Here is a 17,266-nt window from a genome sequence, read left to right as displayed (position 1 = left end):
CCATTTTAAGAACCTTTGTATTATTATTGTTAGTTTTATTATTGTTTTAAATTAAGTTTAACCTAAAAGCTAAAAGGAGCCCATTAATGAACATAAGAGTGAAGGCAGGACAACAGAGAAAAGAAGCATGGAGGGTCAGCGTGAAGTAGAAAAAAACCTTATTATGTTATGACAAGTACTATTCCCACACACCCTCAGGCGGGTACAATTCCTTAAACTTAATTACCTCTTCTATGCTTCAAGGTTTTCTTCTCCACATGCTTGTTAATTTGGCCAGTGAAGGCAAACAACTTCTCTCAATTTAAGATATTTTACCTTTGCCTGGTTACAGAGAAAGGAGTTCTGCTGTCTGCCTCCAGATCCGAGCCCCGCTAATGTCCTGAACCCAGTTTATAAACCGCCTCTAAGCTATACAGGGATTGGTTGCTACATCTAAAACGAGTGTTGCTTCTTCTGGTCCCACAAGTGCTGGTTCCTGTATTCTGCAAAACAAAGTCATGTAATCTTACACACACACACGGTGGAGTGGACCTCCACCCTCAGCAGTCAGCAACTCCTGCACTTTCTTTGGATACACTCTCACAACTGAGCTAATAGCTGTGGTTGACCTTCTACTATCAGCTACACTCTTCTGTGGTAGAAAGCAGGAACATGCAGTTCCAGTCTCTGAGTCGCACTATCTTGATAAATGTTTCCATTTTCTTGTTGCAGCACAACCACAGTGCACATTCAGTTCTTACAACAGACGGTCGATCAAATGCACTTTAAAACTTGAGACTTCATATGATTTTTACACCTTATACATATTTTCCTGTAAGATAGAAAATTTCATAAAAATAAAATTTTTATGAAAATATATTTTTATTTAGTTATTTATATAGTTGGTTTTAGGAAGGATTGTAGTTTTACATATCTATCTATCTATCTATCTATCTATCTATCTATCTATCTATCTATCTATCTATCTATCTATCTATCTATCTATCTATCTATCTATCTATCTATCTCTCTCTCTATCTATCTATCTATCTATCTATCTATCTATCTATCTATCTATCTATCTATCTATCTATCTATCTATCTATCTATCTATCTATCTATCTATCTATCTATCTATCTATCTATCTATCTATCTATCTATCTATCTATCTATCTATCTATCTATCTATATTGTAAGCATATGTAGATACATTTGCCTTCAAGACTTTATCAGTTTTGACTTTGAAACGTGTTTCAGAGCTCCCCATTCTTCACGTTGAGGAGCTTGATGTTTTTTCCTCTTTATTTTTATTTTTATTTTTTATTTAACCTTTATTTAACCAGGAAGTCGTATTGAGATTATGAACCTCTTTTGCAAGGGAGTCCTGGCCAAGAGGCAGCAAAAAGTATCAGTTACAACCCCAGTATTAATTAAAACAATTAAAAACAGTTAAAATAAACAAATAAAATTACATACAAATTATGAAAACAGTTACAAGTCAAAGAGGCTGTCTCAAGTGCTCTCAGTCTGGATTTAAAGTCATCCAATGAAATAAGTTCTGTTAATTTCCAGTCTTTTTGCAACATGTTCCATGTGGAAGGGGCAGAGAAGACAAAGGTCCTTTTTCTCAACTCCCTCTGAGGTTTGACAGCCAGACCTGCTTCCAGCCTCTTTCCTCTGTGCTCAGCCAAGCATCCCGAGTGCTCTGCTGGTGCTGCTGGTGCTGCTCACTGGGACTTTTAAACTCACAACCTGGCAACCCACAGCTCGGCTGGACCAAAAACACAACAGTGAAGCAGCGTTAGACCTTTACAGGTGGGACTGTGTCTCTACAAGAGGTGAGTTAAACACTTTGGTTGTGTTTTTAAATATTATGAGGCTTTATTTACTTGCAGGGGGTCTCATTTACACATTGAGCATTTCTTCATTTTAACACCACATTCTTCTTTACATTGTCAGGTATGGTGAGTTGAGGTGTTGCATGTTCCCGAGACATTCATAGATTTATATTCAGTCTTATCTTCACTAGATTTAATTCCTGAACAAAGATAAAGAACTAGAAATTATTTTAAAGGATGAGTTTTCTACCTTAGAAGCTAAAGTAAAACACTTTTACAATCCAATAGAGCATCTCAGGGTATATTTGTATCTGTAAGAGAAAACAGAAAGGGCAAAATGATAATATTAAGAAAAAACAGGTATTCCATTATAATTGATCAAACAAAAAGTTTAATTTATTCACTCACCTTTAATTATTTATTTATATTGCCACAAACTACAGAGGTTTATAATCGATTTTATTTTTTTTTAATCAGAAATAGATGCTGTTGTTTACAAAATCTGGAAACTGACAGGCTGTGTCAAATATTATTGGAAAGATCCTTCATTTTAAACCTCGTTCTGTCACAGGAGGACTGTGTCACAACATGGAAATTAAAATAAATGAACTTGAGAGGATCAAAGCCTCACCTGAGCTCTTTCCATCACGTCTCACATATTTCCCTTTATTTTTGCCTGAATGTGAGCAGTGTGGAGATGTGATGGAAAAGGGCGGACATGCGGAATACACACTATGCTGTTTTCATAGGCGCTGATGTCGTCAAAGCTGCCATAATATTTTCTCCAGGAGGAACAGATCTGGTCTTGTGGGCCCCAGGTCTCTATGGGAGTGGACCTCACCACAGTGGCTGAATGAGTGCAGTGTGGAGCCGGCCACCGAGGTGGCGTAAACTCTGCTGCTAATGAACTGTCACTGAGTCCCAGGCGCCACTCTGCAGAGCTGAAGAGGTTTAAAGTGCTCAGGGAAAGTTATGACTACAGCGACTGTGTGTTGCCAGACCAAAATTCAAGATTCAAGATCTTTATTGTCATTATGCAAACATAACAAAATTTTGAGGAATGTCTTGGCTTAGCACACATAAATAAGGAAATAGAAATATTACAGGCGTATAAGTATAAAATGATGATATAAAAGATATAAGAGCACCTCTATATTTAAATCTTTCCTTATGGATGGGGTACAAACAGGGTATTGCCAGGTGGGTGGGGTCGTCTGCAATTTGTCTGGCCCTCTTCTGGACTCGGGCGGTGTAGATGGAGTCCAGATCTGGTAGACGGTGGCCCACAATCCCCTGAGCTGTCCTTACTGCCTGGGCTCAGTTCCTCTTGTCCTGTGCTGTGCAGCTGCTGTACCACATCGTCATACTAAGACATAGGGTGCTCTCCATGGCTACTCTGTAGAAGTTCACAAGCAGCTGAGAAAAGAGTCCGGTCCACTTAAACTTCCTGTGAAAGAAGAGCTGTAGTTGGGCCTTCTTCAACAGGTGTGAAGTGTTCATAGTACAGGAGAGGTCAGAAGAAATGTGGATGCCCAGGAACTTAATGCTGTCCACACGCTCCCTGGCCTCTCCATGGATGCAAAGTCTTCCTGGACCTCCTGTAATCTACTAGGACCTCCCTTGTCATGTTGATGTTGAGAACCAAATTTTTCTTGGAACACCATTTCGTGTTACTCTGCACCTTTTCTCTGTAGATGTACATGTTCCACCACAGAACAAGACATGTAGATAAATTCTGACAGCAACTAAGATAATTTCTAACAAATGTAAATCAAATTTACTGACATTGTTGGTGCAGAAAAGTAGAAAAGTAAAAGACAGCCCACATGCAGTGCAGTTAAATGACTACCAGCCACTTCAGTAATAAATAACATGTATGAAACTTCGATACAAATTCCACTTTTTTTGTTAACATTAGAAGAAAAAGTGCATTTAATAGAATACAATAGTATATTTGTTATATCCTACAAATGTGTTGCATCCACCTTTTTATGGCCAAACAATATACATCATATTGTTGAAATATGTGCAAGTATATTGGAAATTATGCAAAAAACTGTTTGTAGAAATTTAATGAGCTAAATAGATAAATTTGGTCTTAGCAGCTTTATTCTTCAACACAACCTGAACCATCTCAATGTAAAACCATGAGGATAATTAATGATTTCAGTTGGAATTTGTAAATCAAGTTTTGTCATCCTGTAATAAAACATCTGCCTGAAAATTCAAGTTTGTGGATCTGTAGAAAAGATTTGTAATTGTAAAGAAAAATAGACTCTGGCCCCATCTATACACTTCTATGTGACTGGATAATGACAAATCAAACTGTCCAATCAGAGAGCAAGTGGCTTCCTGTCCTTCTGTAGCCCTGGAGGCTCTTCAAGGGGAGTAGACAGATTCTAAAGACAATGATGGTAAAAAGCTGTTTTGATGATGATGGTGCAAAGCAAATATTTTTACAGCTGGAAAATCTTTATGGCAGGGATCACCAACTTGGGTCCTCGAGAGTCGGTGTCCTGCAGGTATAAATGTCATGGTTGAATGTTTCCCCACTGCACACCTGATCCAAATAAAATGGCTCTTTAACAGCTCAGGTCTGTTAATGATTCATTAATTTGAATCAGGTATGTTGCTGCAGGGAAACATGCAATACCTGCAGGACACCAGCTCCCGAGGACCTGAGTTGGTGATCCCGGCTTTCTGGCTTTATAACGAGCCCGTATGTTTTCTAGTCATTTCTTCATGGTCTTCAGGAACAGTTCTCCAGGCTTCTTGAAAAACTTTTCAAAGCTCTTCTTTGGATGTTTTCTGCCTTTTGTGCTGTTCTGTCTGTCTGTCCAGATGATCCCACACTGCTTCAGTAATTTTTTTATGGGGAGGATCCATCCCTCCGTCAGCCCTGTTGCTACTGATCTTCAGTCTAGTTCTTGTGTCATGTGGCACACCTCAGCCTTTTCTCCTTGTTTCCCTTCCTTAAGTATGGGTTTCTGACAGCCATCCTATCTTGAAGACCATATCTGATGAGGCTTCAACTAAAGGTTTAGATCAGGGCTACTTAATCCGGTCCTACGAGGGCAACAGTCCTGCAGGTTTTCAGTGTTTCCCTGCTCCAACATACCTGGCTCAAGTTAATGGATAGTAAAGAGGTTTGTGTAGAACTTGACAATAAGTTGTTGGTGAACCACTTCCCTTCAGTCAGGAGCTTTGCTGTGAGGAAACATCAGAAAACCTGCAGGATGGTGGTCCAAGATGTCTGAAGATCGTGATCCCTGCTCCAGGTTGTTAGCTCACAGACTTTGGGAATCACCTTATTATTGCAAAAATCCTATTTTCTGCCTGTCAAACTGTTTTATTTTTGTTGTTTTTCACAGACAAAACTATAGAAATTGGAACAAATCACGTGTATTTGTGACAGGCTTCTAGTAAATGTTAAGTGGCATTCTGGGCTCCAAACCATTTTAAAAGGCAAGGCAAGGCAGTTTATTTGTATAGCACATTTCATGTACAGGACAATTCAAAGTGCTTTACATAAAACAAAGGCATTAAAGATATTTAGAATAGTAAAAGGCATCAACACATAATCACAATAAATAATAAATTACATTAATATGATTAAAAGCAAGATAAGTTAAAAAAAAGTTAACATGCAGATTTCATGTATAGGCGCATGAGAAAAGAAATGTGTTTAACCTGGATTTAAAAATGTCTACATTTGGGGAAAGTTTAATCTCCACTGGCAGTTTGTTCCACTTGTTTGCAGCATAACAGCTAAATGCTGCTTCTCCATGTTTAGTCTGGACTCTGGTTTGGACTAGTTGACCAGAGTCTTTGGATCTAAGAGCTCTGCTAGGTTTAAATTCTCTGAACATATCAGTAAACAATCAGAAGGGTTTTAAAATCTATTCTGTGACTGACTGGAAACCAGTGTAAAGATTTTAAAACTGGTGTGATGTGTTCAGATCTCTTAGTCCTGGTTAAAACTCTAGCAGCAGCGTTTTGGATGAGCTGCAGATGTTTAATGCTCTTTTTAGGAAGTCCTGTTAAAAGACCATTACAGTAATCCAGCCTACTGGAGATGAATGCATGGATGAGTTTCTCTTGGTCTTTCTGGGAAACAAAACTTTTAATTCTGTTGATGTTTCTGAGCTGGTAAAAAGCATCTTAGTGACAGCTTTGATGTGGCTGCTGAAAGTCAGATCTGAGTCTATCAACACTCCAAGGTTACAAACTTGGTCGGTGATTTTAAGAGCCCGAGTCTCCAGGTGTTTGCCAATGCTGACCATCTTCTCTTTGCTAGTGATGTATCTTGATCAGGAGATGTGGAAAAATTGTCTCTCAGGCAAAAACGTCTCTGGACGCTGACTTGAATAATAAAAAGAAGTTTATTACAAAAGTTCAGACATCAAAACAGATTTCTGCAGCAAAATCTGGAGGTCCCAAAACCAGAACGAAGACCTAAAGACCTAATGTGTCATTCTGTCTTATATAGGGTTTAAACAAAGAAAATTCCTCAGTCCTGTGTCCTCCAATCATAGAGTTTGCCTATAGGATACTCATTTGCATGGAATGCATGTTCTTGTGTCAATCCAGTCTGTGAGACAGAGAACCTTATATGGTAAAGACTTAAGTGTGTACCATACAAATGCTATGCTTAGATACCTCACTAGCAAACAGAATAATCTCAGTTTTGTCTTCATTTAATTGTAGAAAATCATTCATCACCTTCATCCAGGTGTTTATTTGCTCCAGACACTGACACAATAAGTCTATTGGACAGCAGTCATCTGGTGACAGAGACACATAAAGTTGTGTATCATCTGCATAACTTTGATAATTAATACTATAGTTCTGTAATATTTGAGCCAAAGGGAGCATATACAAGTTGAACAGAAGAGGTCCAAGGACTGACCCCTGGGGGACTCCACAAGTCATGGCCACTCGCTCAGATTCATAGCTGCCGATCGTAACAAAATAACTCGGGCCTTCTAAATAGGACCTGAACCAGTTAAGGACCGCTCCAGAAAGTCCAACCCAGTTTTCCAGCCTGTGCAACAGGATTCTGTGATCTACAGTATCAAACGCAGCACTGAGATCCAACAGAACCAGGACTGATACTTGACCAGAATCAGTATTCAACCTATGTCATTTAACACTTTGACCAGAGCTGTTTCAGTGCTGTGATGAGGTCGGAAGCCGGACTGAAATTTAACAAGATTTTCACTTTCATTTAAAAAGTCATGAAGCTGGTGAAATACAACTTTTTCAACAATCTTGGAAATAAAAGAGAGGTTAGAGACAGGTCTATAGTTGTTCATTATAGAGGCGTCTAGAGTCCTTTTCTTTAGGAGTGGCTTAATAGCAGCTATCTTTAGTAACTTGGGAAAATGCCTGATGCCAGCGAGCTGTTAACTATCAGTAGGAGACCACTTTCTACTGAGGTAAAAACTGTTTTTAAAAAGTCGGATGGTATCATGTCCAGAGTGCATGTTGTTGATTTCAAATGCCAAACTGTTTCTTGTAGGATTTTTAAATCAACCGTTTTAAATTGCGACATAACATCAGAATTGTTTCCGGGTTTTAGACACAGAGTAATTTTCTTGTTTGACTGTGTGGAATTAATATTTTGCCTGATTGTTTTAATTTTTTGGCTAAAAAAGTAGGCAAATTGGTTGCATTTCTCAGTGGAAAGGAGCTCTGGGCTTATCTGTTTAGGAGGATTAGTAAGTTTTTCAATCATAGCAAACAGAGTGTGAGAATTGTTGACATTCCTGTTAATCATTTCAGATAAATGCAGCTCTCTGGCCTTGCACAGCTCATTGTTATAGTTACGCAGGCTTTGTTTGTACAGCTCATAGTGAATTTGAAGTTTATTTTTCCGGCATTACGGCTCAGTTTTACAGCATTCTCTTTTTAGGCTGGTAACCACAGTGGTGTTTCTCCATGGTGTTTTCTGTTTGCTCAAGGTGCTCTTGATTCTTATCGGTGCAACAGCATCCATTACATTCAAGATTTTCAGATTGAAATTATCCAGGAGTCTATCAACTGACTCTGCACTGGTTGTTGGTAACATGGCTATGGCCTCCACAAACTTAGCACTTGTTCTTTCATTAATGTACCTCTTCCTAACCGAGGAGCAGGTTGGTTGGACATTCTGAGTGATCAGTAAATCAAACAAAATACAAAAATGGTCAGACAAGGCCAAGTCAGAAGAACAGAAGAAATATCAACACCCTTTGAAATAACCAGGTCCAGAATGTGACCTCGAATGTGGGTCGGTTCTTTTACATGTTGCCACAAACATCCAGTATGGAAGAAAATTCCTTAACATTACCATCCGTCATGTTATCTATGTAAATGTTTAAATCCCCAGTTATGATGAAATGGTTAAAATCAGTAGAGATAACCGACAATAATTCAGAAAATTCATCAATAAAATTTACACAGTGTCCTGGACGTCTGTAGATGATTAGAAATAGGATTTTAGGAATGCCCCTTAAAATAAAACTAAGATGTTCATAAGAAGTAAAATCAGCAAATGAAATCTCTTTACACTGGAATGAATCTTTAAATAAGGCAGCTTCTCCTCCCCCTTTCCTCCCGTTTCCACATTAATTCATAAAACTAAAATGAGGGGTGCTGTTTCATTAAGAACTGTAGCACTTGTGTCTTCTGTTAACCATGTTTCTGTCAGAATAAGAAAATCTAAACTGTGAGAAATGATGAAGTCATTAACTAACAGTGACTTGTTGGACAGAGATCTAACATTAAGTACAGCAGCTTTATGAAGTTTACACTGGCCTCTGTTGTATTCTGAGTTCTACAAGGTATAGTTAACAGATTAGATCGATTCACCCCACAAGCTGATCGTGTTCGATTCCTTATTTTACTAACTAACACAGGAATCCTACTGGGTCCAGGCTTGATCTCAGAACAGCTGTCAGTAGTAGCAAAACTACAGCAAGGACCCCGAACGCATTGTGGCATGTTATCTTTGTTGTGAATTCTGCTGCTGCTCTGTGAACCTCTGGCACATCCTCCCGTGCCCTGCTCTGCCAGGACAGATGATCTAAGAGGAGGATGAGGAGGGGGAGCCCTGTGTTTCTTGGTAGATGGTGGTAGCTGTGGTTCAGACCTGGATAGAGACATCAGAGACATAAAGAAAAGTGGGGTGGATCAAGAAATATTTATTGTGGCTCAAGACTCACATAAGTGTTAAACTTTATAGTTTAAGGAGGTAATGCAATGAGTTCAGTTTGCTTTCAAAATGAAGGTGGAAGCCTGTTATTCCTGCAGTTACTCTTTTTGTCAGACACAATTTTAATCAAGAGAGAAAAAAAAAAGCCAGAAGTCTCATTGTTATCTGGACAGAGGCACTAAACAGCTCATTTTCCAGCATCAATGCTGTATTTGAATCAAACATGATCAGAAGTTGCACACACACACACACACACAAAAAAACAAAACACAAACAAAAAAACAAAAACAAAAACAAACATTTTTCTCTCCATTTGCCATCAAGTTCCACGCTCTGCTTTTTCCAGCTCTTCATTGCTGAGGGTTGTTTTCACAAGTAGAGAAATCCCCAGGAAAGTGTTTGGTCCAGGGTGGATATTTTGTTTTCTGGAAGTTATACCACAGAGTCATTTGAAAATGACAGATAAATGAATGAATTAATTTGAATTTGAATTTAAATATATTTATAAAAGTAAGTGCAATGCATTGTTTAAACATTTAATAGACTGTTGAATTTGCTTCATACGGATTTTCAACGTATTTCTTTTCTTCCTGTCCTCTTGTTTTCAGGTGAAACATGATCAGGTGGGCTGTGCTGCTGTTGTCATGTCTTAGCATCATCTCAGCAACATTTGATTACATTTATGAGGCGAACTCTTTTATGGGTGAGAGAATGATAACACCAATTGTTGTCTCATATTCTCCAAAAGGACTTTCTTGTAGTGAACTCATGTGTTTGGATTTTTATCTGCTCTGACAGATCCAGAGGATGTGCTGAGTGTGAGCATTCCACTGGAGGGACCACAGCGCCCTCTGCTGGGCGCATCACTGGAACTCCCATGTTACTTTGCGGTGTGTGATTTTAAACCTTTACTGGTTGTTAATTTCTTCATGTTTTCCTCTAAATTTTTCAAAGATCCAAAACAAGCTAATGTTCATTCAAAGCTCAATAGTAACGACCTAATTAACGCCAAGGCTCATTAATTAGTTTAAAAACATGTTTATGTATCACAGTTAAACCACGTATTATCATCGTCATGCAATTCTGCAGGACAGTGGACATTTTCTCAATTTATGGTCACAAATTAAGTAACGTAAGCCTAAAATATTAACAATTAAATACTGTAAGAAGAATGTGAATGTGAGTAATGTGGTTTGTTTGTAAAAGAGGAAAATACATTCTAATACATGCTAAAGGAAATTAGTTATAAATTATTTATAATAGTGTTCAGATGAGATCAGACTGTAGCATAAAAACGATGGACTATAATTATCATTCAGGTTTGAAAACGATAAATAAAGACAACAACAACAACAATAACAATAATAATGATAATAATAATAATAATAACAATAATAATAATCATAATAATTATTATTATCATAAAAATAGTCATTATAACAAGTGAATTTATTTATAACTTAAAGAAATTTAAAGAAAAGGTATTGTATTTTGCCAGGTTTTTGTTGCAGTATTAATGCTGACTGACAAACACTGAGGGTGTCTACGGTAAATCGTTCCAATGCTTAAAATCCAATATATTCAACAATGTTTATACATTAAAGTTTTTATGTTCCCTCCTCTTTAATTGTGAATTATCGAATGATTTTCTTATCAAAAATCTTAAGTAAATTTTGTACAAATGCTTTATCAATTAGCATTAAAATGGTAAAATGCAACATCACGTTGGATTAAGATTTTGCTTCAAGGTTTAGAATTTTAGAAACTGCAGTGAAAATTACTGGTGATACTCCAGTTAAAGTCATATTTTTATAATGATCTCTCATCATTGGCTTAATTGTGAGTAAATCAAGCAGAAAACCTACATTTTGTACCTTGTAGGACCACACCATCCCAGATCCCGGAGCTCCCATCATCGCCCCTCTTTCTCATCGCATCAAATGGAGTCTTGTAACCAAAGAAAAGGTCACAACCATCCTAGTGGCGTTGAAGGGGCAGGTGCATATCAACGAGGGCTACCTGGACAGAGTTCATCTGGTGAACTACCCCGAGACTCCGACCAACGCTGGCATCAAGATCTCAGAGCTGCGCTCCAGTGACACAGGAGTGTATCGCTGTGAGGTTCAACACGGCATTGAGGACGACCACGACGTTGTACACGTCCATGTTCAAGGTAAATAATCCATTTTATTTTTAAATATGTTCACTCTGTTTCGGGTAATTTACTCTTTCCTTCAGTTCATTTTTACATCTGTGTTCTCAGTTGTGTTTTTAAGAGTTTTCATGTTTTCTGACAACCCTGCTGTTCTGGAGACTTTTTCTTTATGGATTAGAGATACACAATGAGATCTATATATCATCAACCATCAATCATCGGCCAATGAAGGCTTAAAAGTATAATATCGTATTAGTTTTGGGGGCAGTGGTAGCTGATTGAAGGCTTGTTACTGGTAGAGGATCTTAAGGAATATTAAAGCAGCACAACACAACTTGGAACTGGTGTTGCCCTGCAGCGTCCCAAGACAGAAAAATGCACCTTACAACTTATTTTTTAAATCATGGCAAACGATTTTGCAGCAGCATTACACTCTATGGCCATGGGTCACATGCCAGCAACTGGATATCAACACAGTGGCTGTTTTGAATGTCCTCTGTGGCTGATTCATCAATGAAACCCAAGAGGACATTTTTAGAGAAAGAGAGAAAAAGAAAGAGCAAAAAGGACAGAACAAGAGTTAAAACAAGAGTCAAGATCAGACCAACTTTTACTGGCTGGACAGGGCTCAGAGAAGAGACAGGGTGCAGACAAATGCCAAATTGGTTGTTGTTAGGGGAAAATCTGCTATATTATAGTAGTAGGGATTTAACCTCTTCTTGATGAAAGCCCCCTGTAGGGGCAGCATCAGATGCATGCAGTACCATAAAATCGTTGCACACGCTAGGAAGCAGCAATCCTAACATACAGCATACCAAAATGATGGGGAGAAACACAGCTGAAAGACTCAAGCACTGGAATCCACACCAAACGCAATTCAAACACCAAGCAATCACATGGGAATATCAGTATATGTGTTATGTTGAAGAATAGATGACCATGGCACATAGAACAAGAGAAAAAAGTTTCAGATGAACATGAAAATCTCTTTGGAATGAGACAGATGTAGCACAAAACCTCTCAGATTATAGTACAACATGTGAGCATAATCTCTGTAGAGGTCAACTCTGATAAAGTGAAACAGAACAGGTTTTGGCAGTTTGACACCATTTGCTAAGATTTTAGAAGGTTAAAATCACACTCTGTTGCATAAGTGTGCTGATCACAAGCCAAGTGGTGGATTTAAACTGCTAGAAAGCAATTCAGCTCTTTTGCATTTTCACAGATGAGTAAAGCCTGGTACACACATAATGATTTTTTTAATCTTATGAGATTTTTTATCTGGTCAAGACCTCACACTTGAAGGTAAAAAAATCAGTTTTGATCTTACTGTGTGTGGTGTGCTCCAATAATGTAATCACATAACAGCACACACATTACGATGCTATCCCGCAACTCATCTACAATCTAGTCCTCCGAGCCAGACAAACATCGAACGTTTAAGAAGAACCATAGCAACAATCGGCAAAAAAAGAAGAAGAAGCATAGCAACAATCGGAAAACACAACACACAGCATGGAAGGAGATATATAGGACGAAGGAATGAAAAAAAAATAACAGACTGGAGACGGCGTGAACATGGACTTTATTTACTTCCTTGTTCTCCAGCCAGCTCACTCTTTGATTGGTTACATTCTGTACCACGTCACCATACGCAGTCACAATGCACAAGTCGTCGGCATTTTTCAGAAATCAGCTCTGACATATTGAACATGTTCAATATTTTCTATTTTGACTACGACCCGTTTCAGAGCCTATTATCGGGACAAATCTGCTTGTAACACACCTCAGACCAAATAATAATTGTGCATGGAAATCTCACGATGATTGGGCGTTTGACATCTGAAGATGGGAAGAGGCTAAATGTGCTAATGTGTGTACCAGGCTTTACACACAAGTCATTTGAAGAGACACAAGGATTTAAAAGGTAAGACAAAGTATAAATAGTTCTTGTTTGTCTCCTCAGGTATTGTGTTCCACTACCGGCCCATTATGGGTCGCTACACTTTGACCTTTGAAAAGGCGAAGGCAGCATGCGCCCAGAACAGTGCCGTCATGGCTTCACCTGAGCAGCTCCAAGCTGCCTATGATGATGGTTTCCACCAGTGTGATGCCGGTTGGCTTTCTGATCACACAGTCAGGTTGGGTTACACCATATTATGGTCAATTACTTTTTCCATCCAAATATCAAATGTCTTGGTACTGCTTTTTTTTCCCAATTGCTTTCCGTGTTTTCTTTAATTTTGTTAACACTTCCTCATAGCTTGTAAAAGGATGTTACATCTTGAGAGAGTTCAGTCATCTGCATAAAAGATGAGGCATTTTCTTCAAAATCTTAAGCTTTCTGCAAACCCACAAAATATCACTTTATATTCTTGTTTACACACTGAACACAATAAATCTTTGTTTTATATAAACAAAAGGTACCCAATACATGATCCTCGTGTGAACTGCTATGGTGACAAAGAAGACCTGCCTGGTGTCAGGACGTATGGCGTCAGAGACCTCAACGAGATGTATGATGTGTACTGCTTTGCTGAGAAGATGACAGGTAAACAGTCATGAACACTGTTGTGTCTTTATGTTCTGAGCTTTTAATAATGAACCTCTCTGTTATGAAACAGGGAAAGTTTTCTACACTGCTTCTGCAGAAAAGTTCACATTCTCAGAGGCTGTGGAGGAGTGTTCTAGCCAGAGAGCTCAACTGGCCACTACAGGTCAGTTATACCTGGCCTGGCAGGGTGGGATGGATGTCTGCAACGCCGGCTGGCTGGGAGATAGAAGCGTCCGCTATCCCATTAATATTCGTCGGCCGCAGTGTGGAGGAGGTCTGCTGGGAGTACGAACTGTTTATCTCCACACAAACCAGACAGGATACCCACTTCCTGAGTCCCGCTATGATGCTTTCTGCTACACAGGTAAGATCAAGTATTAGACCAAGGAGGGAGTTACTGAAAATCCATGTCTTATTGTCTCTGCTCCTAGAAATAAGTCCCTGATCCAATGTATTCACAAAAGTCTGGAGCTAGCTATATTTTGCAAGATAACAATAGAAATACTGTACATGAGCAAAAACTGAGATTTTAAAAAAAGACTTGAAAATCAAAATTTTGTAAGAAAGCTCCCAGACACCCTTTCTTAACATCTCTTAAAGTAGTCTTTAGGAAAAATTCTGCTGACTTGAAGGACTTTCCAAAGCTCTTCTTTGGATGTTCCTTTTGGTTTGTTCTCTGTCCAGATGATCCCACACAGCTTTAATAGTCATCCCTCTATCAGACCTTTTTCCACTGGCTTTCAGTCCAGTTCTTGTCATATGGCATACCTCAGCCAACAGTAGATGGATTAACTGAAGGTCCAGGTGCATCTCTTGAGTCCTGGTTCAGGTCTTCAGGATATCACTTTCAGACCCTGTTCATCTGCTGTAGTTTTCTTTTTTTTTGTCCTGACACTTCTTATTCTGTTCTCCAGTCCAGTTTCCTCAAATGTTTTGAGCACATTCTGCACACTATGCTGAGATATCCCAAGTTTTCAGATAACAGCTCTTTGGGAAGCATCTTATTTCTGTCTATCAAACTGTCTTATTTTTGGCATTCTTAGATACAACTAAGGAAAATAGGACAAAAAGATCCAAATTAAATTTTTTATCTTTGCTAAGTATTATAACCTTTAAACTCTTTCTCTGTAATTAATTTCAGTCAGTTAATAAAAACTGCCCATATAAAGCACAAGTGAGAAATCATTCTTATTTCAGAGCATGTTGCTCTAAAATTAGTGGAGACTAAAACTGGTTTGAAAAAGGAGTCAGTATTGGAACTGTGGTGAACTCATTAGCTATTATCATCTTTGAGTAAACACAAATCCTACCTGCAGGTCTTTCCTCCATCCTCTCTGCTGTACTCTAGCTCTCCAAAACCCCTCCATGCAGAAGAGGCTGAAATGCTGGTGGGGGGGTGTAAGCTGGTAACCATGACAACTACAGAGGTGAATTAGTTTGTGTTTACTCATGCACAGTGGATTCCCACAAATCACACAAACAGTGGAGTCACTGACTGTTTCATATATCACTGTCAGGGTACAGTGACAGTTTTGAGAGTTATTTTTATTTAAGTAATAAAACCTACATATGGTGACGGATGACCGTGCATCGTCAGTCTGATTGTGCTGGAGGTTTACCCTCCTGTTAAAACAGAGATTTTCCTCTTGAGGAACAGAAAAACTCAACCCATGCATGTCTGATATGGAGGATTAACTCAGTTTTCTGACACAATCCAATGATTTCCTTAGCTTGGCAATTTTCTTTATAATTCTTTTTAAAATGTGAATGTATTATGAGTTGCACTAATATAGATGATATAATCCATAGATAGTGCAAAAGTTCTGTTTTTATTTGCTTTTTTAACTTAATAAGAATCTAAATTATTTTCCATGAATTGTTGATGTTTTCAGTAATCTGTTTGGACCAATGTGATACTAAAAGAAAAATTTACAAGCTTTAACCATAAAGGTTTTAGGGGTATCTCTATCAGTAAAAGGAAGAATGTTGACAACAGCATTACCATATAAATTAATTATATTAGGTCAATCCAGTAGGAAAAACACAGGGAGGTCCTTGATCTAGTCTTAAAACCAGAGGTGACCAAACTTTTGCTATCTGGTACCTAAACTGTGGAATGAGCTCCTCATTCAGATCAAACTGGCCTCAACTCTAGAAACTCTCAAGTCAATCCTTAAAACATCTTTTTTACTACTTGACCTTTAACACAGAATGAGAATTGTGTTAGTTAGTCTTTTAATGTATTTTAGCTTTCTAATTTTTTTTATTGTATTTAATTCTTTTGATTAATTTTAGTTTATTCTACCTTTCTAATACCTTTCAGTGTACTTGAATAATTTTTTAAGTCTTTTTAGATAAATTGAGTCTTCTACTTTTTGATTTTTATGTCTTTTGAATTTCTGGCTATGTGGAATATTTTTGATGTTTTTATATGCACAACAATTATTTTCTATATGTTCAGCACATTAGTAACCATGTGTATTTTTTACAATGTACTATATAAATAAAGTGGATTGGATTGGTACACCTACAACACCATCGGCTCTGTAGCCATGGTGTTACATAAAAATGGTCTCATTTGAATTAACACAACTTTTAAACCAGTGCTCACCAAAATATTAACACATAAAGTAAACAGTGCTCCTTTTTGTTCTCTTGTTTCAAGAGTTTCTAGATGAAGATGGTTCAGGCAGTGGGGAGGGAAGTGACGTGTTGAGTGTTACCACAGTGACACAGAGACCAGAGGTGTTTTTCAGCAGGACAACCACAGAGAGTGAAGCAGCTGGAGAGGTGGAAACTCAGCTGCCCCTTCATGTGAACACCTACACAGAGAGCCCCACCGTGCTGCCTCTGCCTCAGCCAACAAATGTCACGGAGATCATCACCGACTTTATAGAAGCGGTTACTGCCTGGCCGGATGTGGGCAAGGAGCTCGGTGAAAGCTTTGAGATGCCTCCATCTGGTTAGTGATGGAACTGTTGATCTCGATATCCTTAACTGATGTAATCCCATTTTTTTCCCTGTGAAATAAAACATGATTTAATTTCTTAGACTTCCACATAACAAAATATTTACAAATTGTTTAATTCCACGATGATTACAAAAACTTAGGTTCTGTACCTGACAACAACTGATGCCAGTGGGAAACTGCTTTGTCTAAATTCACACAAATTCTCAAATTTGACCTTTTTACACACTAAAAATAAGAACAAAATAACATGAATGACATATCTTAACAAGGGTTAGGTAAGGGTCTGCATTTATCAAGTAGCACCTTCTTCATCTTCATGCTCCACGATGGTCATCTTTGCTTTGCCATTCAACAATGAAGCAGGCAAATGGCCTGTTTTCCTCAGTCCTCTACCTGAGCAGCAACTGTAGGAGTGATTATGATGTACCACACATAACTTTTGGATTCCTTTTAGTTTAGAAGATCCAAAACCTCTGATGGTTTTAACCCATAAAGGTCCGACCCATGAAAAAATGGAACGAAAAGTCAATTTTTTTTAATATGAGGTCTTTATTTGGCCCTTTAACAAAATGT

At 38.2% G+C, this 17,266-nt stretch overlaps 1 protein-coding gene across 2 annotated transcripts in view; it reads left to right on the top strand.

Moving 5' to 3' along the window:
- The first annotated feature begins 1,636 nt into the window (after nt 1-1,636).
- Nucleotides 1,637-17,266, top strand: part of LOC121644916 (aggrecan core protein-like) — a 32,368-nt gene continuing 16,738 nt past the window's right edge. For both annotated transcript variants that reach the window (XM_041993185.1, XM_041993177.1), the window contains exons 1-8: nt 1,637-1,818; nt 9,622-9,716; nt 9,812-9,903; nt 10,895-11,186; nt 13,135-13,309; nt 13,592-13,719; nt 13,793-14,086; nt 16,388-16,684. In XM_041993185.1, coding sequence (XP_041849119.1) covers nt 9,629-9,716; nt 9,812-9,903; nt 10,895-11,186; nt 13,135-13,309; nt 13,592-13,719; nt 13,793-14,086; nt 16,388-16,684 — 1,366 coding nt within the window. In that variant the 5' untranslated portion in view covers nt 1,637-1,818; nt 9,622-9,628. The remainder of the gene's footprint in view (nt 1,819-9,621; nt 9,717-9,811; nt 9,904-10,894; nt 11,187-13,134; nt 13,310-13,591; nt 13,720-13,792; nt 14,087-16,387; nt 16,685-17,266) is intronic.

Source organism: Melanotaenia boesemani, chromosome 1, assembly GCF_017639745.1.
Source record: "Melanotaenia boesemani isolate fMelBoe1 chromosome 1, fMelBoe1.pri, whole genome shotgun sequence".
NCBI classification, from domain to species: Eukaryota; Metazoa; Chordata; class Actinopteri; order Atheriniformes; family Melanotaeniidae; genus Melanotaenia; species Melanotaenia boesemani.
Note: the sequence above shows the minus strand (reverse complement) of the source record. Positions and strands in the feature narration are given on the sequence as shown.